This window comes from Bos indicus, chromosome 24 (assembly GCF_029378745.1).
Source record: "Bos indicus isolate NIAB-ARS_2022 breed Sahiwal x Tharparkar chromosome 24, NIAB-ARS_B.indTharparkar_mat_pri_1.0, whole genome shotgun sequence".
Taxonomy (NCBI): Eukaryota; Metazoa; Chordata; class Mammalia; order Artiodactyla; family Bovidae; genus Bos; species Bos indicus.
Genome location: NC_091783.1, coordinates 39,109,288 through 39,133,132, shown reverse-complemented (window position 1 = coordinate 39,133,132; position 23,845 = coordinate 39,109,288). Strand labels below are relative to the sequence as shown.

Here is a 23,845-nt window from a genome sequence, read left to right as displayed (position 1 = left end):
TTAAAAGATGTGCTAAAAGTAATTTCTTTTTAAATGCTAATACATCAACATCTTGCTACTCAAAATGTAGCCCACGGACCAGCAGCACCTACAGCAAGGACATCACTAGGGAGCTTGTTAGAAATGCAGATCTCAGGCCCACCTGCAGTCTCATGAGTCATCATCTGCATTTTGACAAGATCTCCATGGGATTCACGTGCACAGTCAGGTTGGAGAATTACAGGTTAGGAGAATATCTAACATATTTAGTTTTCATTCCTGTAGGGTGTTCCCCCTCATAGCTCAGCTGGTAAAGAATCCACCTGCAATGCAGGAGACCCCGGTTTGATCCCTGGGTTGGAAAGATCCCCTGGAGAAGGGAAAGGCTACCCACTCCAGTATTCTTGCCTGGAGAATTCCATGGACTGTATAGTCCATGGGGTCGAAAAGAGTCAGACACAACTGAGCGACTTTCACTTTCACTTTCAGGGTGTCCTCCACTCCCAGAAATTTCCTGGAATGTGTTTAATACTTGAGGCGGACTGATTACCAAGCCTTTTTCTTTTCCTACACTCCATTATTTTTTCCTGGAGACAGAAATAGCAACCCACTCCAGTATTCTTGCCTGAAAAATCCCATGGACAGAGGAGCCTGGCAGGCTACAGTCCTGGGGTCGTTGGACACGACTTAGTGACTAAACCACCAGTGCTCTTAATAAATCCATTAATCCATTATCACATTTAATCTTCACAACAAACATTCAAGATACCATAATCCTTCTATTGCAGATAATACAGTTAAGTCACTTATCTGAGGTCACACAGCTAGTAAATAGTGAAGATATTCTATTTGAGTTGGACTGATTCCCAAGCCTTTTTTATCTTCCTACACTCCATTGCTTTTTCTTGAACTTAATAAAGAGTAAATTGTTTATGCACTAAGGGAATAAACTCATTAAAATTTAAGCTTATGAGAGATCTTTTGAGCATGTTAAATGAGGTCTTTCAGTTGTTTAAAGAGTATTTCAAATAGTGTCTTGCACTTCTGTCAGTAATAAAGCAGAGAGAGTGACGCATCATTGGTTTCCCATTTCTGGTGTAACCCAAGAAGTGGGAAGACGACATCCTGAATATACACACCCTTCATCCTGCCCATCAGATGACTTGCGTCTTGTTGCTGCTGAGGCAAGCCCCATCTGTTCAAGGCTGTGTTGAGCCAGGTGCTAAGAGCAGTACTGATTGTTTTCTGCTCAGACTGCCCATATGCCTCCATGCAAACTGTAGTCCAAGAGCTGTAAAACTATTTGCATTTGCAATCTATCAGATGGCTTTGAACAAAACTAGTGCCAGTAAGGCCATTTGAATGCTTGCTATTTGCCAAAAGAGTGTAGAGCTTATGGCCACCAACCAAATTAGTAAGAAATTCTGGTGTTTTCAGAAAAGCTACATTTTCCAGGGAGAGGTACAAGTAAAGAAACCCCAGTGAAACACCAGTGATGACCCGGATCACCTTTTGTTCTTGGAAAACTCCACTCAGCTTCAAAAACAGGCTAAAACCCAAAGCCACTGATGTTTGCTTTGAGTGTAGAGGATCCTTATGTCACCCTAGCTCGGGGGTTGTAACCCAGATGGATTTGTTTCAAGCTGGGTAATATCTAGTGTGGGCTGTCCACACCACACAAGCAGTTCTTGGCAGAAGGAGAAAATGTTTTAAAATAACAGTGTATTAGAAGCTTGAAGTGAGCACGGTGGTGGCCACGTCTGGGTAACTTCAGAATAGAACAGGGTGTACACCTGGGTGGGTGTTCATTTGGATAAAGGCAGGGAAAGCACTGATGTTTCTTGATTGGTCTCAGGGCTCTTCTCACACCTGAAGGGAACTCTCTTTGCCCCACCTTTCACAGGGGTTGTGTGTGTGTGTGTTGGTGGAGGAGACCTGCCTCACCTATGCCTCTTTCCTCTGCTCTGGACAGCCCTGCTATCTCTCACACGATGACCTTGAGGGTGTCCAAGCTCGGAGCTTTCAGAGCAGCCTGGGAGCAGGGGGCCTGATGTGGCGCCCTCCTCACATGCTCCATCCTCAACTTGTTCTTCCCTCCAGCATCCTTTCTGACCTTATGTTGAGAGAGGAGTCATGGACTCCAAGGACCCCTTAACTAAACAGAGGGGTCCCACCCTTCTGTTGAGCCAACCCAACTCGGAGAACTCGAGTCAGCCTCTAGAGTAAAGCTTTTTGAGTTAAAAAAAATTTTTTTTTTAAAGGGCAAACTCATCCTAAATGCCAGTCCAACATCCACGGGGGGGCGAGAGACAGCAGGTAATTAGAAGCAATTAGCTGCCCCCTGCCGGGAAGCCGGGCCTTTACCTTTTCTCTCTTCCTCATCCGTCGGTCCCTCTCGGTGGAAGTGGTGCTGCTCCCCAGGCAGCGGGTGCGCCGCGCTGGCGCGGGCATGACAGCTGGACCGAGCAGCAGCCTCCGCTCCTCGCGTCGCGGCGCCGGGCAGAGCGGTGCATTGTGGAGGTGGAGCGCGCGGGGCCGGGACCGCGCGGCCAGAGCTGTCCGAGGTGCTGACCGCCCGACCCGCGCCCAGCGCGCCGTGCACCGGCCCCCAAGCCGTGGCCTGCCCCTCACCTTCCGCCTGCCCGTCTGTCTCTCCTTACCTTGGGGCGCGGCGGCTGGAGGAAATCATGGTGTTCGCTCCAGGTACACTGGCACCTTGCTTTTCCACCAGGTGTCCGAAGGGGAGCAAGGGAGAGAAGAGAGGCGATAGAGAGAAAAGGCCTTTATCTTACGGGGCACCTAGGCGTTTTGGAGTTACTGTCTGTGAGCGGGCGGTGGCGGGGTGGGGGTGGGGGGCCGCGGGAGAGAGAGTGTCCCTCTTCCCCTAAACCCGCCCCATCTGTCCTCTAAGAGGACAGGCTCGGTCCTGCCCCATCACTGCTTCCCGCCTGCGCCTCCGTGTCCCGTCGGACTCCGGCATCTTGAGAACGGGGACCTTGGCCAGCAGCACGCGCCCCTATCTGAGCGGGAGGGCGGAGGGATGGGGCACGGAGTAGTGGGCTTCGGGCTACTTCGGTGGGAACCTTCTTCAGGGCCGCTTCCCCCTCCGTAGAAGTGGCAGAGGGACCAGGGACCTCATGAAGGAGAGAAGTGTGTGCCGCCCGGGGAGTGGGACCAGGGACTTCCTGAAGGAGAGAAGTGTGTGCCGCCCGGGGAGTGGGACGGAGAGCGGAGGAGGGACGCGTACTCCTTAAAGAATTGGACCTGGTACCGAGGCTGCCACTGCGGCGCCGCCGGCGGTTGCAGTGTGTTTTTGGAGCTAGCGGTGAAGGACTTCTGTGCTTTTGCTGCTGTCTGTGGCTACAAGTTGGCCAAGAGTCAGGTTTGCCTGCGGTTGACCGGCGGGCCGGTGTATTTGAGTCACCGCCCCGGCCTCCCTCCCGCCGCAGGAAGGACTTGGGCGAGTGTTTCGGCTGAGGTCAGTCGAGTTAGGGAGTGGCAGGGAAACTGACCGTTGTTAATGTAGGAAGCTCTCTCTCCGGGACCGACCTTCCGTCTTTTCCCCTCACCCCCTCTCTTAAATGACAGGCTCTGATAGTAGTATCACTGAAGACCGCTTGGCGGGGGGCGGGGTGGGGGCGGGTCGGCGGGAAGGAGAAAGGAAAAGAGAGAGGCCTGAAAGTCTTTAACTTTGTTGTGATTCTTTAACTTGAAAGGTTGGTTTGCATTCGCTGTGGCTGTGGACCTCAGCTAGCTAGGGAGGAAAGGTAAAATGCATTTCTTTTTTTTTTTTTCCTAAGGTTAAGAGTTGAGCCTGGTCTTCAAAAAATTCAAATAAAAACAGGAGAAAAGGAAGCCTCACCCCGCCCCCACCCACCTCCCCGCAACCAGCTGAGGAGGCAGGAGTGAGTGTCTGTCAGTTCTGCAGGCAGTGACTCCGAGAAAAGCCCCAGAGCCCTTCTGCTGTCTGTCCCAAGTAACTCAAGGCGGGTCAGGTTCTGTTCAGCGAAGAACATTCAACCAACCCAGGGTCTGGAAAATTGGGAAACAGCAGCTCCTTGTTGCGTTTATAAGCTGCTGCTGCTGCTGCTAAGTCACTTCAGTCGTGTCCAACTCTGTGTGACCCCATAGACCGCAGCCCACCAGGCTCCCCCGTCGCTGGGATTCTCCAGGCAAGAACACTGGAGTGGGTTGCCACTTCCTTCTCCAGTGCATGAGAGTGAAAAGTCAAAGTGAAGTTGCTCAGTCGTGTCTGACTCTTTGCGACCCCATGAACTGCAGCCTACCAGGCTACCTAATGCTTTATAAGTGGGGGTGTAGCTCAGTAGTAGAGCGCATGTTCTATGGGGCTTCCCCCATGGCTCAGCAGGTAAGTAATCTGCTTGCAGTGCATGAGACACAGGAGATGCCAGTTCCATTCCTGGGTGGGGAAGATCCCCTGGAGGAGGCAATGGCTACCCACTTCTTTATTCTTGCCTGGAAAAATCATGTAGACAGAGGAGCCTGGCTGGCTACATGACTGAGTGACTAACACTTTATAAAGCATTTTCAGGTCTTTATCTCATTTGATCTTCAAATTACGCTCTGAGGTAAGCAGTGTCATCTCTAGCTTACCTTCTCCTGGAATAGTCGTGGTTCCAGATAATCTTGTCAACCTCAGTTGGAGTTTTCTGACTCCAGATTCTCTTCCTCCCCGCCCCCACCCCATACCTCAGGGCCTATCTTCCTGACAAAATGCTATACCATTTTCAGAGGTAGCTGCCTTTTGGTCCAAGGTCAGACATAGCAAAACGGAAGTGTTCTTACACTTCAAAGGTGGGAGATGGACAGGTGTTGTTGAGTTAGGATTGTTGGGTGATGTTAACTTTGTTGTTTAGTCACTATGTCATGTCTGACTCTTTTGCAACCCCATGGACTGTAGCCTGCCAGGCTCCTCTATGCAGGGGATTTCCCAGGCAAGAATAGTGGAGTGGGTTGGTATTTCCTTCTCCAGTGGATCTTCCCAAAATAGGGATTGAACAGGGATTCTCCTAAGGTGTGATTGTGGGTGAAAGGTTGTGAAATGAGTGGTGGGTAATTTCTGGAGTGGACTGACTTGGCTTAAGCAGCCCACAATGTAGATAGGGCTTTATTTTTCCATTTCTCCCCAAGTTTTGAATTAGTGCAATCTCTTTATAACCCTCAGAGATGGCATAAATTGACCTGAATAGGATATGTACAGAAACCCATAGGGAAACACTTTTTGGGTCATTTCTGCAATTTTGAATTTCTCTTGAAAAGTCATAAGCATTTTGGGGCAATAAGGACAGGGTGCTAAAAATATTATGTCAATTACCTGCTCGTCTACTGATCGTTGTAACATTATTCTGAAAGAAAATCAGAACAATGAATTATTTTTTTTTAACCCTGCTAAATTTTCAGCATCACCGTCCCATTTCTAGGACTATCGCTCTTCTAAATCTCTTTAATCTGGAGCTCCAGATGTTTTGTACTAAGTCAAGGGAAACACTCCCCCACCGCTTTCTCCAAGCCAACCTGACACTCCTGAAGGGAGGGAACAGAAACAAGTGCTATGATTATACCAACATTTATTTTAAAAAGTGTTAGATAATTCAAGATGAAAACAATAACAAACTAACAATGGGCTGTTCATTGGGTCAGTGGGCACTGTGTCCTTCAAAACCCATTGTAGCTCTTCTGGATTTTAGCAAAGGGAGACAAGAAGCCTGAGGTCTAGTTCTGGCCTTGCCTGCACACAGTGGCCTGTCTTTGAATTGTCCTGCTGCCTCTCTGCTTACCTTAAAGGCAAGGTGAAAAGTGACAGATTCATGAAGCCAATTTAAGTCCAAGAATACAGTGGAATGAAGTTCATATAACTCTAGTTATGATTCACTCTTACCATATTTTTGCATTCTCTTCTTTCAATTAATCTACAGATTATAAGGGACAGAGCTTAAGTTGGGCAGGATCTTTGGGTGTTTTTTTCACTTTACATAGGGTAGACAATTCAGTTCTACCCTTTTCCTTCTTCTTATACCATTCATGGGTCTTCCCGGTGGCTCAGTGGTAAAGAACCCATCTGCAAGAAGGAGATGCAGGTTTGATCCTTGGGTTGGGAAGATCCCCTGAAGAAGGAAATGGCAACCCACTTCAGTATTCTTGCCTGGGAAATCCCAAGGACAGAGGAGCCTGGTGGGCTATAGTCCATAGTGTCCCAAAGAGTCGGACACGACTAAAGTGACTTTGCATGCACACACTCCCTTGACTTCTAAGTTTAGTTTGAAAAACATTTAGCAAAAATAGTTCTAGAGAGAGCTGTCAAAAGTATTTAAGAAAATATATATTGCAAGGGGGTTATAGCTTTTCTTTATTTACATAAACCTATTACCAATTCCTGACAGATCCATGAATAAATAAATTATATAGCAGGCAGTCTTAACTGTAAGGTTTACAGTCTGCCAACTTACATTCTCTTCTGTTGGCATAAAGGGTTTTTTTTTTTTTTTTAACTTTTATTAATTTATTATTTTTAAAAATTTATGTTCAGTTAAATTGACCTCTTTTTGGATGTACAATTCTATGAGTTATAACTCATGCGCAGAATGGTGTAATGACCACAGAACAGTTCTGTTGTATCAAAAAATCTTTTCCTGCTTCTCTTTTTGTAATTAGCCCTTTTCTCCTACCCCTAACCTCTGGTGACCACTGATGTATTTTCCACTATTACAGATTGGCTTTTTCCAGAATATCATATAAATGGAATCATATGGTGTGTAACCCTTGAGATTGGCTTCTTTTACTCAGTATAATGTCAATGAGATTCATCCGTATTTTTGCCTACATCAAGAATTCATTCCTTTTTATTATTGAGTCGTATTCCATTGTAAGGATGGATTCACAAGGTATTTATCCCTTTGCCTGAGTATTTAGGTTATTTTCAATTTTTGGTGATTATGAATAAAATTGTGATAAACATTTCTGTACATGTTATGTGTGAACATAGGTTTTCATGAGTCTATAAATATTAATACCTAGGCTTGGAACTACTGGATCTTATAGTAGGTATATGTTCTTCAGAATTTGTACCATTCTGTACTATCATCAGCAGTTTATGAATTCCAGTTGTTTTTCTAACAGGCATGTAATGGTATTCATTGTCATTTTATTCTGCGTTTCCCTAATGGCCAATGATTTTGATAATTTTTTTCAGAATTTTATTTGCCATATGTGCATCTTTGTTTTGTAAGTTAATTTTTACTTTATATGGGGATAGAGTTGATTTACAGTGTGTTAGTTTCAAGTGTGCAGCACAGTGATTAAGTTTTATATATATATATATATATATATATATATATATATATATCTACCCACTCTTTTTCAGACTGTTTTCCCATATAGGTTATTATACAGTATTGAGCTCTCTTTGGTATACAGCTGGTCCTTGTTGAAGTTGTATCTTCTTTTGGTGAAGTGTCTGTTCAAATCTTCTGCCCATTTTGTGGGGAGATGTTTGTGTTCTTATACTTGCATTTTCAGAGTTCTTTATTCTAGATACAAATCTGTTGTTGAATATGTGATTTGTAAATATTTTTCATCTAGTTGTGGCTTGACTTTTTATTCTTTTAACACTTGGACCATTTTTAAGGGCAAAAGTTTTTAATTTTGATGCAATCTAATTTATCAGTTTGCCTCTTCTAAAGATTTTACTTTTGATGATGTCTTAGAACTTTTTGCCTAACCCAGTGTCTGGAGAAGGCGATGGCACCCCACTCCAGTACTCTTGCCTGGAAAATCCCATGGACGGAGGAGCCTGGTGGGCTGCAGTCCATGGGGTCACAAAGAGTCAGACACGGCTGGGTGACTTTCCTTTCACTTTTCATTTTCATGCATTGGAGTAGGAAATGGCAACCCACTCCAGTGTTCTTGCCTGGAGAATCCCAGGGACGGGGGAGCCTGATGGGCTGCCATCTATGGGGTCACACAGAGTCGGACACGACTGAAGTGACTTAGCAGCAGCAGCAGTGTCAGGGAGAATTTCTAAAAGTTTTATAATTTTACATTTAGATTGAATCATGGGATTAGATGACCCCCGTCAACACTTCATTTACATGAAGTTTACACCTAATTGTTTCCTCAAGGCCCCACCTCCTAATACCATCACATAGGAGCTTAGGGCTTCAACATAATAATTTTGGAGGGAGAACAAACATTCACTCCATAATAAGTTGATCAATCCTAAAGGAAATCCTAAAAGATGATACTGTGAAAGTGCTGCACTCAATATGCCAGCAAATGTGGAAAACTCAGCAGTGGCCACAGGACTCGAAAAAGTCAGTTTTCATTCCAATCCCAAAGAATGCTCAAACTACCGCACAATTGCACTCATCTCACACACTAGCAAAGTAATACTCAAAATTCTCCAGGCCAGGCTTCAACAGTATATGAACCATGAACTTCTAGATGTTCAAGCTGGATTTAGAAAAGGCAGAGGAACCAGAGATCAAATTGCCAACATCCATTGGATCATCGAAAAAGCAAGAGAGTTCCAGAAGAACATCTACTTCTGCTTTATTGACTATGCCAAAGCCTTTGACTGTATGGATCACAACAAACTATGGAAAATTCTTCAAGAGATGGGAATACCAGACCACCTGACCTGCCTCTTGAGAAATCTGTATGCAGCTCAAGAAGCAACAGTTAGAACCAGACATGGAACAACTGACTGGTTCCAAATTGGAAAAAGAGTACATCAAGGCTGTATATTGTCACCCTGCTTATTTAACTTATATGCAGAGCACATCACACGAAATGCTGGGCTGGATGAAGCAAAGGCTGGAATCAAGATTGCCAGGAGAAATATTAGTAGCTCAGATATGCAGATGACACCACCCTTATGGCAGAAAGAGAAGACGAACTAAAGAGCCTCTTGATGAAGGTGAAAGAGTGAAAAAGCTGGCTTAAAACTCAACATTCAAAAAACTAAGATCATGGCATCTGGTCCCATCAATTCATGGCAAACAGATGGTGAAACAATGGAAACAGTGACAGACTTTATTTTCTTGGGCTCCAAAATCACTGCAGATGGTGACTGCAGCCATGAAATTAAAAGATGCTTGCTCCTTGGTCAAAAGTGTTGGTCAAAAGCTATGACCAACCTAGACAGCATATTTAAAAGCAGAGACATTACTTTGCCAACAAAAGTCCGTCTAGTCAAGGATATGGTTTTTCCAGTAGTCATGTATGGATGTGAGAGTTGGACTATAAAGAAAGCTGAGCACTGAAGAATTAAAGCTTTTAAACTGTGGTGTTGGAGAAGACTCTAGAGAGTCCCTTGGACTGCAAGGAGATCAAACCAGTCTATCCTAAAGCAAATCAGTCCTGAATATTCATTGGAAGGATTGATGCTCAAGAGCTACACTCTGATACTTTGGCCACCTGATGTGAAGAACTGACTCATCAGAAAAGACCCTGGTGCTGGGAAAGATTGAAGGCGGGAGTAAAAGGGGACGACAGAGGATGAGATGGTTGGATGGCATTACTGATGACTCAGTGAACATGAATTTGAGCAAGCTCTGGGAGTTGGTGATGGACAGGGAAGCCTGGCAAGCTGCAGTCCGTGGGATCGCAAGAGTTGGACATGTCTGAGCCATTGAACTGAACTGAAAGGAAATCAATCATGAATATTCACTGGAAGGGCTGATGCTGAAGCTGAAGTGCCAATACTTTGGCCACCTGATGTGAAGACCCGACTCATGGGAAAAGACCCTGATCCTGGGAAAGATTGAGGGCAGAAGGAGAAGGGGGTGACAAAGGATGAAGTGGTTGAATGGCATCACCTACTCAATGTACATGAATCTGAGCAAACTCTGGGAGATGGTGAAGTACAGGAAAGCCTGGTGTTGCTGCAGTTCATGGCGTTGCAAAGAGTTGGACATGACTTACAACAAAGTTGATTTTTGTATATGGTATCAATTATAGGTCAAGTTTATTTTTTTTTTTGCATATGAATATCCAACTGTTCTAATCCATTTTTCAGAAAGATACTGTTTCTCCATTGAATTACCTTTGTAACTTGTCCAGATTTATTTGACTATATTTGTGTGGGCCCATTTTTGGACTCTTTATTTCATTCATCTTATCTTTCCACTAACACCACACATATTGATGACTACAGCTATATGGTAAGTCTTAAAATCAAGGAGTGCAAGTCCTTCAACTTTGTTTTTCTCTTTTAAAATTGATTTGGTTATTGTAGTTCCTTTGCCTTTCCATATAAATTTTAGAATCAGCTTGCCCATATGTACATAAAATCTGCTGAGATTTTGGTTGGAATTTTGTGAAATCTGTGTTGTTTAGTTTCCAATTATTTGAAGATCACCTACATATCGTTCTCTTATTTATTTCTAGTTTAATTTTGTTATGGTCAGAAAAATAAGTTTTCTGTGGCTTCAATTGTTTTAAATTAGGTAAGGTTGATTTTGAGACAGAGCATTGTCTGTCTTGGTGAATGAATCATGTGTACTTGGTAAGATTGTGTATCTGCTCTTTTCGGGTGAAGCTCTTTATCAATGTCATTTTGATACGGTTGGTTGATGATGTTCATTTTTCTCTTTTCTAGTTGATAGTCAGCATACTTGGTCTACTGACTACTAGGAGAAGAATGTTGAAGCCTCTAGCAAAAAACCCGATTTTTCCATTTCCCCTTTTGTTTTATCACTTTTTCTTCATCTATTTTGCTGATCTCTTATTAGGTGCATATACATTTAAGATTGTTGCATTTTATTGGTGATTTGTCTCTTTTATCATTAAGTAGTGAAGGAAATGGCAACCTACTCCAGTGTTCTTGCCTGGAGAATCCCAGGGACGGGGAAGCCTGGTGGGCTGCTGTCTATGGGGTCGTACAGAGTCGGACACGACTGAAGCGACTTAGCAGCAGTGTCCCTCTTTATCTGTGGTAATTTTTCGTACTCTGAAGTCTGTTTTGACTGATAGTCATGTTGTCACGTCAGCTTTCCTTTGAGTACTGCTTGCATGGTACAGTTGATTCTCATTATTCACAGATTCCATATTTATAAGTTTTCCTACTCACTAAAAGCTATTAGTAAAACACATCAAATGAAATCAGTATTCACAGCACTTTTTCTGTGTCATTCAAAGACGTGTATGGAATGGCAAAAAAAATTTGAGTTGCTTGACATACATATTCCTAGCTGAGGTTGAACAAGGAGGTGGTTTGCTGTTTTGTTTCAGTTCTTGTGCTGTAAACAAATGTGCTTTTTGTGGTCTATTTAGTTTTTTACAAATTTGTGCTTTGTGTGTGTGTGTGTGTATGTGATTTCACTGTTTAAGATGGCCCTCAGTTGTAATGCTGCTGCTGCTGCTACTAAGTCGTTTCAGTCGTGTCCGACTCTGTGCCACGCCATAGACAGCAGCCCACCAGGCTCCCCCGTCCCTGGGATATTCTGGGCAAGAACACTGGAGTGGGTTGCCATTTCCTTCTCCAATGCATGAAAGTGAAAATTGAAAGGGAAGTCACTCAGTCGTGTCTGACACTTGGCGACCCCATGGACTGCAGCCTACCAGGCTCCTCCATCCATGGGATTTTCCAGGCAAGAGTACTGGAGTGGGGTGCCATTGTAATGCTGAGGTGTTGTCTAATGTCCTAAGTATAATAAAGTTGTGATGTGTCTTATGGAGGAGGAAAAGAGGCTTGCAGGAACCTAATCCTTGTGTTTTCCTTGGGAGCATTAGTTCCATATTTGCTAATTCACTGTTTGCAGTGACTTTATAGGATATAACTACTGTAAATAATGAGAATTATCTGTATATTATTGTCCATCCCTTTACTTTAATACCTTTATCACTGCATCCACTGTGGGTGTCTTACAGACAGCATATTGTTGGGTCTTGCTTTTTAATCACATGTAGTGCTTTAAAGGTGGTAAGTTAGCTACTGACTGCCGGGATGTCTTTCTTGTATAATTACTGCATTTTCTAATTCCCCATCATCATTTAAAATTTAACAGTATTTCATCAATTGAACATTTTTACTGTTATAGTTCTAGAAATTTTAATAAGCACAGATAGTCAAAAAGAAAATAAACATCACAGTATTACCCAGCAGCAACTGTTGATATTTTATATATAACTTCTCAGACATTGCCTCTATAACTACATCTCCCACTTTTTTCAGCAAAAACGTTATCGTGACATGCCTGTTATTTCTGGATGTGACTATTTACACAATGTACCGTTATCTTTTCATGCCATTTAGTTGTCTTCTACATGTCATTTTTAAGAGGCATAGAGCAAAGTTGTCATTGTTCCCATTTTTACAGATGGTAAAAGTAAGGTGCAGAATGCCTGACCAATTTTAGGTTTCAGAACCAAGGTTTGATGTCAAATGCACTTATTTCTGTACACAATGTCATTTTAAAATACATTGCAAGCAACAATTTGCACACTAGAATTAGAGACAAAAGAAAATAGATAAAACCAGTCTCTTTTGAGGAGAATCTCTGTGTACTGAGCATCTCTTCTGCCAAGTTAGAGGACACGAGGTACTCTTTCAACCACCCTGAAACGGGCTCCATCCTTTCACACTTGCTGAATTCTTCATCTTCTCCTGGCAGCTGTCAGTAATGGAGAGTGAAACAGTAGACAGCCAGAACTGGCAAAAGATGACCTGGAGAGCAAAAAGGTCTAACAGGTTTACACAGGGCCTTACCATTTCTAAAGCATTTATATTAACTAATTGCTATATGCAAGACGTTCCTTGGGTTGAGAATAAATGGCACTGGGTTAAGTATAGTCTCTCCTCCTCTAGACCACTCATGAGAATATTTCAGTTATTCAAAGTTAGTTGCTGCAGAAGCTTGGGTTTGGAGACCGATCGGCCTGGATGCAAATAGCTCAGCTCTGCCATGCCCACACTTAGTGGCACTGGCTAAGTCATGTTATCTTGGTGATTTGTTCCCGTGTTAACTGAAGGTCAGAATATCTGTTTTCCAGAGTGGTGATAAAGGTGAAATTGAAGTTCGTGGCCAACAGGGGATTGAACAGTAGCCATTACTGACATTATTGTTTTAAAAGGCAATGACTAAGATTGTGTATTTTTTAAAAAATATTTTACTTATATATTTATATGGCTGTGCTGCAAAGTCGACTCAGTCGTGTCCGACTCTGTGTGACCCCATAGACGGAAGCCCACCAGGCTCTCCCGTCCCTGGGATTCTCCAGGCGAGAACACTGGAGTGGGTTGCCATTTCCTTCTCCAATGCATGAAAGTGAAAAGTGAAAGGGAAGTCGCTCAGTCATGTCCGACTCTTAGCAACCCCATGGACTGCAGCCTACCAGGCTCCTCCGTCCATGGGATTTTCCAGGCAGAAGTACTGGAGGGTGCCATTGCCTTCTCCGTTATATGGCCATTGCTGCTGCTACTGCTAAGTCGCTTCGGTCATGTCCGACTCTGTGCGACCCCATAGACGGCAGCCCACCAGGCTCCACCATCCCTGGGATTCTCCAGGCAAGAACACTGGAGTGGGTTGCCATTTCCTTCTCCAATGTGTGAAAGTGAAAAGTGAAAGTGAAAGTGAAGTTGCTCAGTCGTGTCCGACTAGTAGCGACCCCATGGACTGCAGCCTACCAAGCTCCTCTGTCCATGAGATTTTCCAGGCAAGAGTACTGAAGTGGCTTGCCATTGCTTTCTCCAACTAGGTCTTAATTACAGCATGTGGGATCTAGTTCCTTGTCCAGGAGTCAAACCTGGGTTCCCCCTGCATTGGGAGCATGGACTCTTAGCCACTGGATCACCAGGGACAGCCCAAGGATGTGTGTTTTATACACTTATGCATGTATATGATTTCATGATTGGATCATCAGTCTTGGGGAGCTATACAGTTGATTCTTTCTGTGCAAGAAGACTACCTTACTGGTTCACTGTGTCACCTGGATGGAGGTTGTGAAACTTTGAAGTGAAATGCATGACAAACTGAACTGATGATAAAGCAGATGTCAGAGAGCATCCTGGGATGAATAAGTTATGAATCATGGTAAGTTGCTGTTCAGAGGCGCGCAGCTGCGTGCTTGAGAGCAGATGGCTGTCTTGCTGATCTGAATGATTCTAATCATCTCTAAAATTAAATCTGAATGATGATTTTCTGGTAAAGGTATACTTTAATATTTGGTATATTTTTCATATTTAACTTGTTCAGTTCAGTTCAGTCACTCAGTCGTGTCTGACTCTTTGCAACCCCATGAATTGCAGCACGCCAGGCCTCCCTGTCCAATACCAACTCATTGCTACTTAGGGTAAATTGATATTTTGGGATTTGAGATATTGATTCACATTCTCTATGCCTTTTTTTTTTTTCTTGGAGCCTTAAGTTCCCATTTTGTGATCGTATGTCATTGGTCACACACACATTCTTAGATACTCTTCTTTGAACATTATCTTTGGTCCTTTGTAAATCTTGTTAGGAATGAGACAGGAAGAGGGCAGGGCACAACCTTTCCAAGAATGACATAGCCCCAGGACACGACATAAAGTGATTATTCCCCACTGTGTCCAAGATGGTGGACTTCCAGTAGACCTTAAGCCTCAGTATGTGAAATATACTCAGATTATGAATGTATCTGAACAAATCTCATAAACTATGTTTGAATGATCTCTTTAGTATTTAGAGAAGAGGCCTTCATAGAGTCCTCATCTGTGTTGTGCTGTCTGATAGAAGTTGTTCATTTTTCTCTCCATGGAATTTATTTCTAATGTTCTTGTGTAATTTTTTTTTTTTTTTTTGCCTTCCCATTTAAATTTTAGGTTGTTTCAGGAATAAAAAGTGAAATCCAGTCTTTGTTGCAGTATAGTAGATGAGATTTTGATCACCCCCTAGCCAGGGAATTTGGAATGAAGTGCCCTATAGACTTAATTGCAATCTGACTCATGCTTCAGAATAAATTATTTCCCCACCAATCAGGCCATTCTGTACAAATCCATACGTAATAGTTGTTTTGCTCTAAAACTGACTTACGTCAAGAAGGACAACATTATGTGTTCTTCATTATGTGTTCTTTCTAGTGCCTTTGGAGCAATGATAGTAGGGTGGAGCTCAAGACCTCAAGAATGGAATTCAGGAAAAAGGACAGGCATAGCTGCTCTCCCTCCCAGTGCCTTAGAGCAGAGCTCTTAGTGAGAGTCATTGCCCCCTGGCCTGGGGAGAGAGGCCTTTAGTAGCCTTAGTGGGAATGGAGCTGGAATGTTGAGAATGCCAAGGTTGGTGTGTGTGGGAGGGGTGGGAGATAAATACTTTAGGTAATTGCATTTATTTATTCAATCTGTTAGGTCTTCCCTGGTGGCTCAGATGGTAAAGAATCTGCCTGCAGTGCAGGAGACCTGGGTTTTATCCTTGGGTTGGGACGATTCCCTGTAGAAGGGAATGGCAACCCACTCCAGTATTCTTGCCTGGAGAATTCCATGGACAGAGGAGCCTGGAGGGCTACAGTCCACGGGGTCGCAAAGAGTCAGACATGGTGGAGTGATGAAACAACAACAGCAACATACATGTATACTTCTGACCAGAACAGTGGAAACACTGCACAAAACTTACTGAACTGTCTTTATTTCACTTCATGATATGCTCATGTTCTACCAACACTGACCTTATGCTCCTGGTGACTCAGGAGGGCCTGGTAAAAAGGAACTAAGGACCATCCTGTCTTTCCTTCTCCTTCTGTGTTGTTGTTTTCAGCTTAGGTTGTTGCCTAATTCAGGGGAGTGGTAGGCATGAGAAAGAATGTGATCGGGTCTCTTGGTCATGCACATTTCATAGACATCACTGCCTTCTTCCCGGGTTCTAAGCAGGCTGTGGTTCTAACAGCAAGTGTGGCTGCTCCCCTAAACCTGTCCCTCTATTGTAGACAAAACACAATAGTGCTTGCCTGGGGGCCTTGCATCTCACTGAATTCATACATATCACAGGTACTCAGTTGTGTCTGACTTTGTGAGACCCTATGGACTGTAGCCTGCCAGGCTCTTCTCTCCATGGGATTTCCCAGGAAGAATACTGGAGTGGGTTGCCATTTTCTCCTCCAGGGGATCTTCCCGACCCAGGGATTGAACCCACATCTCTTACATCTCCTGCATTAGTAGGTGGGTTCTTTACCACTTATGCCACCTGGGAATACATTTCATCCGTTGCAATTCTGTGCTCACGGGGCATCACTGAAGCTACACAAACATGCGTATGGGGTGGCTGAGAATGATGTGTTGCATGGATCTCCTCTGGGCAGGTCTGTATTCCATCATCCCATCCAACTTCACTTATAGAACTCAAGTTCATTGATATGATTGTTAAGACTTTCAAGACAGCAACACCAGAGCATTAAATCCTGCACAGGAGCCTTCTGAAGGTGGGGCTCCGTATGACTGCATCAGTCACATGCCCGTGAACCTGGCCCTGGCTGCTGGCATATCTCCTGGCTTGAGGCTAGGGATGCCCTGAACATTGTGTGGTAGTCAGGCCTGCCCCCCACCAAAGGCACTGCTGGAAAGGTTGGTCTTCTGTGTCTGAAGAGCATCTGAGGTCTGCACACAGCGCCAGTTCTCTCTGTGTCTGTGGAGCTGTTCCCCTGGTGGTCTCTGCTCCGAGATCCTCCGTGTCATGGTCACTTCATGGGAGACCACCGTTTTCTGCTCACCCTGCAGTCGTCGGGCCCCTCTCTGCTTTGTCTGAGCGGGCAGTTCTGCTTATTGCTCTTTGCTGTCATCTTGCTGATGAGGACAGGTTCTCCAAGGTGGACCTCGACAGCTTCTGGATGTGGTGCGCAGCCCTCAGGGTCCCAGTAGGCAGTGCCCCCCTTGAAAGGGAACCCTCATGGGCACTGCCTCTCCCTCGGGGCAGGACAGTGAGAGGCGGTGGCCCTCCAGAGCCTGGCCCGTCTTGTGCCTTGGTTCCCGGGCTGTCCTAGCCAGGCCGCATCATCTTCAGTACCAGGGTCCACAGTACTCTTGTGACTTTTCTGAGCATGGGAAAGGGGGAAGAAATGTCCATGGGCCAAGAGCTGGCTTAGGCAGCCAGAGAATGTAGTGCAGGGAGCAGAGAGTGTGTGGAATGAACTGGGGGTTGGGGTAGAGGGGCGCAGAGGGGAGGGCAGTGGGAAGGGAGGCTCCAGGGCAAGTGATCCAAGCATCTTTCTTGGCTTGTTGTCTTCCTGTACCAGGATGTGTGCAGCGGGAGGGGGGCGGGTGTGAGCAAAGGTCCCAGACAGCCCAGAATCAATCCTCCACCCCTTTTCTGGTTGTTATCCCATTTCTAGGTCTCTAACCATGTGCAGCAGATGGCAGGGGTGGGGATGATGGCAAAGAAGGGCCAGTCTGGACAGGTTCTCATATGGCAGTTGCTGCTGCTGTTGACCACCCTCCATGTGGTCCAGGGCTTAATGATTGTGCTCCCAGCATTCAAGACCATTCTCTGAAGCTTCTTTCTGAATTCCCAGAGCTTGAAAAAAGTCATAGTTAAAGTGTTAGTTGCTCAGTTGTGTCTGACTCTTTGCAATCCCATGGACTGTAGCCCGCCAGCCTCCTCTGTCCATGGAATTCTTCAGGCAAGAATATTGGAGTGGCCCATTCCAATATTTGGAATTCCCTTCCCAGTTGTCATTCCCTTCTCCTGGGTATCCTCCTGACCCAGGAATCGAACCCAGGTCTCCCACATTGCAGGCAGATTCTCCACTACCTGAGCCACCAGGCAAGTCCCAGAGCTTGGTTCTTGTTAATTATTTATGAAGCAAACACTCTGTGCCAGACCTGGGCTCCTGTAAAACAGACATGACCCCTGCCTTCAGGGGGCTTATCATGCTTAGTCACAGAGACTAGAAAAACAGCTACCCAGTGTCCTGACTGTTTTTTCCATCAAAGGAAAGGACATGATTTTATTCCAATTAGAATATAACCAAAGTCAGCCCCTCATTTCTGTTTTGGCTCACAATTGAGTTGCCAGCTGCTTTTGTTGGTCTTTTATGTCACTGATGGCTGATCATCTTTTTGGACGTGGGGAAAATGTCAGTATCTTGAATCAATGATTTGGAAAACAAAAAATATGCAGAAGTTGAGACAGCTACACAATAAAATACAACACACACCAGAAAACACCTACTATGCTCCATAATGTGCTATTTTAAAAACTTGTTTAATTCTACAAAAGGCTTTCAGATTGTGTTTATTACATCTGAAGGAAATTCATATGTATTATGCAGCAGTGTCTGGTCAGTCAAAGCAAGTTCTGGGGAGAGGATCTGAGCATTTTCATGGTTAGTAGTAATTAATATGGTTCTCTTAGGCTCTTTAGTTTTCATGTTACAGTGTCTACTTGCAGAATTTTAATGATTAAATGATTTTTAACCAATTGTGAAATGAAATAATCCTCATGCATTAGAACTCAGAAAATATTTAAGTAAGACTTTTCACCAAATCTTTTGTCCTTCTTCAAAGTATCTGATTATGCTGTAAACTTTCAAACAAGAAGTGTGTTACCTACATCCCATCTCTATTTTCTTCCATCTTGACTTTTTTCTTCATTGGCAGGACCCTGATATTCACAATTAATATGAAGGAGGGAGTTTTATAGATTTGGTATAAATGAATTGAGTCAGGCACCTTAGAAATTGCTTCTCCAGGCAGTAAGAATTCAATTTCTTACATTCTTGGAAAGTACCAACAGAAAGAGACCAAGGAAAACTCTTTTCTGATGGAGGTTTTTTCTCCCTAAAAAACGTTTTTATTTTATTTTATTCAAACATTTTTATGAATCGTCTTAGCCTTTGGTAACATGATTTCTTGGAGGAAAATATCGATGCATATAATTATATTAAAATTATGTAAAATATATTAAATAAGTTGGTCTATGAAGTATCATAAGGAATAGATAGGGCTATGAATCAAGGACTAATCGTTCTATCAATAATTACTTATTAAGGAAGTATACAGTATAGTCAGAACCCAGTTTATGGAGTCAGGCTGCCTCGGTTTGAATTCTGCTTACAAGCTGTATGATATTGGGCAATTTACATAGTCTTTTTTTTTGGCTTGTTTCCTCATGTATAAAGAAGGATAAAACATGACCAACCTTATTCTAGTTATTACTACTGCATCACAAACCACCCCAAAATGTAGTGGCTTTAGCAACAGGACACTAGTCATTTGGGTCATGAATCTTCAATTTGGGGATGGGCACTTGGCAGAGACAGCTTGTCTCTGCTCCACGGCATCAGCTCGGTGGGATGACGAATATCTGAAGCCATGTGCACTTCTGTCAGCTGATGGTTGATGCCGGCTGTCAGCTGAGATTCGACCTGGGTGCTATTGGTTGGAACATCTCTACGTGGCCTTCCCGCGTTGCCTGATCTCCTTTATACTGTGGTGGCTGGATCCACGGTGAACATCCCAAGGGAGGAAAAATCCATGTGGGTGTGGTATTGCCTATCCGTAGAAGTCAGCCATCCCTTATCCCATATTCTGTTAATTGAGACTTTCCGAAATGCTCAAACAAGGTCAAGGGGAAGGGAATAGAATCCATCTCTTGATGAGGGATTGCAAGGTTCTGAAGAACATAGGAGACCAGAGATATGGTTGTGGTCATTTTGGGAAAACAGAACCTTTGACTTGCTTGATGTGGTTTTTGTGAGTCAGTTCATAAATAAAATATTTAGCACAGGAAGCAGTAAGCACACATGCTGTTGGTATTGCAGAGCATGTAACATGTGCTAAGGGGATTGTATAAGTTCTCTGGTTAGAAAGAGAATTCTGCAGTTATCAGTTGTCCCTAATTTCGGCATAAGGAAGCCAAGGGCTAGAGGCTAACTTGCCCAGCCATCCAGTGAAAGAACTCAGGTCATGAGACCAAAGTAGTGAGTGCTTGTTATTTCAGGTCAGACTCTGGAAACTTACAGAGCTGGCAATCATGGAAATAGACCTCTAAATAATTGATTAAGACAAGAAATGAATGCTCTGTCTCTAGAGAGCTTTGGAATCAAAGATAGATCTGATTATAGAAGAAATAGCCCTTTTCTCTATCTTGTAGTATACTTGTGTTCAGTTGCAAAATTGGTTTTTCTGCTTTTATTTTGTGGTTGATAGGATCAGATGAAATTCTACCCAAACTGCTAATACCACTTATTTTGCCACATAATGCATACAAGGCAGTAGTTTTGTTAAAAATCATAATATTTTAAAAAAATATCCCATATGTATGAAAGCTTGCCAGTCTCATATACAAATATTTATAACTGTACCAGGAGACTGTACCTGAAGAAGTGGGCAGATGAGAAGTACATGGCACAGTCCAGGTCATCAGGTGGCAGGAGGGAGCTGGGATGTGGTGGGGGGTGGCCCTTGTTCATTTCAGAAGCCTTTGCCTCCCAGCCCAGGGCCCAGCAAGCCCCAGCCCAAGCCCACTCCCACAGGCTGAGATGCTGACGTGAGACTGCAGGAGGGAGCCTCGCTACCTTGGACCAGTTCTTTGCAAATAAACTTTCTCTTTCTTAATGACGCCTCTGTGATCATCATTATGTTGGCACAGCCTGGCCAGTGCTCTCCCTAGAAAAAGCCCATTTCCATTGATCTTGGCTAAGCTAATGCTTATTGAGTTGTCCTCCTGGAAACTTGGGGCAAAACAAGGTCTGTCTGCTGGCTCCCAAAGGCAGATTTGACATTTTCTCGATGTAAAATTTCAGCGGTTACAGTTACTAAAACTTCAGGCCAGTATGAGACTGAGGGGCTGCAGGCGAAGCGTGACTTACTTGCTCGGCATAGGCTGTAATGGTGGGCAGTTAATATGAATAGGTTTTAATCCGGGAGGACTCGTTGGGTTGGGGGCAGGGAGAGGAATGGTGGTCCCCTCTACAGTCTGCCATGCCTGAGGGCCTATCTTTCTTCCTGGCTGTGGGAGAAACCGCGCTACTTCCTGCAGATAGAGGAACAAAGGAGAAAATTCATGAAACGTGCTCACTGTGCCAGGAACGTGGCAGGTGTCCAGTACAGGTTACCTAGAGGCAGCCACAGCAGCAGCAGTATCAAAGACTGGCATAGAGCACTTCAGCTAGGGGAAATATGAAAGAAGGCAACGTGGGAAAAGTAAATGTGATGTGTAATCTAACGCCAGCTAGACTGGAAGGGAAAAGTTTTCAGTGGGCATCGGTGAAAAGTAAAATATTTAAGGTAGAACCAGGACAACGTCATAAAACTCAAGATATTATCATGTTTATTACTAATAAACTCCTGTTATATGACTTGGCACTGGTTTATGAGACTGCCCTGTAAAACATCACTTCTGTTGTAAAGTCAATTGTTATAGACTCTTGATAGGATGATGTTGCCTGGTATTCCTGCAAAATTAATAATATTGATATGGGAGACACTGACGCTCGCCTAGACAGTAGCAACTTCTCCTTCATCTGGGTAAGAGTCCTATTTTTGTCCTGGTTTCAACCTTTTATCCATGTGGTTCAGGTAGCCTATAACCATCTAGGCTATAATGGTAGTTCTGTTCTTGTTGCCAATGATTGGTTCAGGGTGGAAAAGGAAGAAGGCGTCTAGTAAAAAGTTCCTAGCTCTTGGAAATAGCTACATTCTGCCTCTGGAGATTGCTTTATGAAGTTGTGATGCCTGGATCTACTGCAGCCGTATTGTGGACATGAGGCAGAGATTAGCCATCATTTTATTATTATTTTCATTGGCTTAGTTTTGCCTGGGGAGAGATGCATTCCATCATCTCTCCATTTGTTATACTGGATGAATGTATCTTGCTGCTGTTTTTGCACATTCTGCCTGTGTTAAACCCTACTTCTTACTTCTGCTCCATAATAGTGTCGATTGCAATCCCAGAGTCTCTTTGCTCTCTTGGGCTGATTGGGTCCCACTTCCCTGGCAGTGCTCTTATAGCATATTTCAGAACGTGGCTTTTTCCCATTTCCTATGTCTGTTCAATCTCATGCTTTTCTTCCAGAAATTTTTAAAGGTCTGTCTTCATTGGTGTCCTCTGTTCCATTTTATCTTCTTTTTGTGGTTGTGGGTTTGTTCTTTTTTACATTTTTATGCATTGGAAGGTGCACAGGCTAATGCTTGGGCTTAGTGGATCAGTTTGGTTATTTCTTTTGTAAATTGCTCATTATAATTCCATTATTTATGTTTTAATATTACTCCTTTCAAGGATTAAACAGTGAGAAGTTAGCTGAAACAATAGTTCAGCTAAAGTGGAGATGCCAAGGATCAAACCTGAGACCTCATACCTGCAAAGCATGTGTTCTACCACTGAGCTACATCCCCACTGCTCCTTATATTTTGTTCCTATTTATATTGGAGTTGTCATTGATTTGCAAGACCTATTTATACACTAAGATATCAATCCTTTTTTCTGTGTATAGCCAATATTTTTCCTACTTTATTTCTTTTGAGAATTGTTTGTGTGTTTCATGACATATGGAAGACTTTACTGTAGTGTAGTAAAACTTATCCATCTTCTTTGTGGTTTCTTTCTTTGTTTTTATTCTTAGAAGGACTTTTTCTCCCCAATATCAGATGTATATTTCCTATTACATTTTTGATCCTCCCTTCCTCCCTCTCTTTTTGAACTCAAATGGGTTAAATTTAACTGATAACACTTTCAGTTCGTGGCACACCATCCTCACTGGTCCATGCAGAGCCCTTGCTTTTTACTTTCTCTTTTCCCTTTTGTCTTCCACTCTCAGTGGCATTTCTCTCTCCAACCATATACATCTACTGTAGTGCATGTAGTGTATGTTCTTCATTTTAGAAAACCATTCACCAGTTTTTATCCATCCGGAGTTAGAGATTAAAAAATTAAAAAAAAACAAAACCACTCAGTTTTCTTACTACCTCTCTCTAATTATTCCAACTGCCTTCTTCACCAAATGTCAGGTTCCAGGTTTTCTAACCTGTTCTGTTTCTCCGTCTGTTTTGGTGCTAGGATCACACTGCCTTAATGATTATCTAATTTAAAAACATTTGAATATGTAGAAATGAAAATCACATGTAATACTCTTCCTGTATCATTTAATTCTTCACTTTTTATTCATACGCTAGACAAGGGGGCCATTCTTTAATAACTAGCAGCACATTTATGTATGTTAATGTAGTAAATCGCTGTCACTGCCATCTAAGCCAGTCACGTGTTACGGTTTTCAGACTGAAAACTATCGTGACTCTAGGAGCAGAAACATATTTAAAAGTAGTGCCTATGACTAATTCAAAAGGAAACATGCCTCAGTGAACTCTGGCTTAGAGTTGCTGAAGATGCAGACTGTGATTAACATTCTCATGACCTTAAATCACACTCTATCAACTTCTAAGCAAATAATTTCAAATGTCATTTTGTGGATTGATAAAGTAGGAGCCAAGAATGAAATCCGGGTCTGACCTTCTTTTTATCCATGCCGAGCAAACTTTTCTTTCTGGAATTGATATTTATCAGCAGCTTTCGTCTTTCCTGTGTGTTTATCGTGGGGTTGTGGTTTAAATATGGTTCTTATTCCATAGAGCATATGGAAATTTGTGGTGAGAATCAAATTTGCTGCTTTTGGACAAAAAATAGTGCCTTGTTCCATGAAGCAGCCCTCCACAGTGGTTCTAGGTGCTTGATGTGGGGGAGGAGATGGAGGGAGAAGGAGAGTAGCAAAGACTTTTTATGCTTCCCAGGGCAAAACGAAAAGGGAAAAGTGTCAACTGAGGAGCGCCTGAAGGATTAAATGCAGTAATTCAGAAAAACTAAAACGCTAGCATTTTGTTGCAGGAAACAAACAAAACCAAACCCACAACTGCTTTCCTTTAAGATGTGAGAATTTTAATTTCTACCAA

The 23,845-nt window shown here is 43.3% G+C and overlaps 1 protein-coding gene across 2 annotated transcripts in view; it reads left to right on the top strand.

Moving 5' to 3' along the window:
- AKAIN1 (A-kinase anchor inhibitor 1) overlaps positions 1-23,845 on the top strand; it is a 46,977-nt gene that overhangs the window by 11,751 nt on the left and 11,381 nt on the right. Inside the window, exon 1 of one of the 2 annotated variants that reach the window (XM_070778888.1) lies at positions 2,360-2,682. The exons of the other annotated variant lie outside the window; for it this stretch is intronic. Coding sequence (XP_070634989.1) covers positions 2,667-2,682 — 16 coding nt within the window. The 5' untranslated portion in view covers positions 2,360-2,666. Of the gene's footprint in view, positions 1-2,359; positions 2,683-23,845 lie in introns of those variants that run through there. 2 annotated transcript variants of the gene reach the window in all.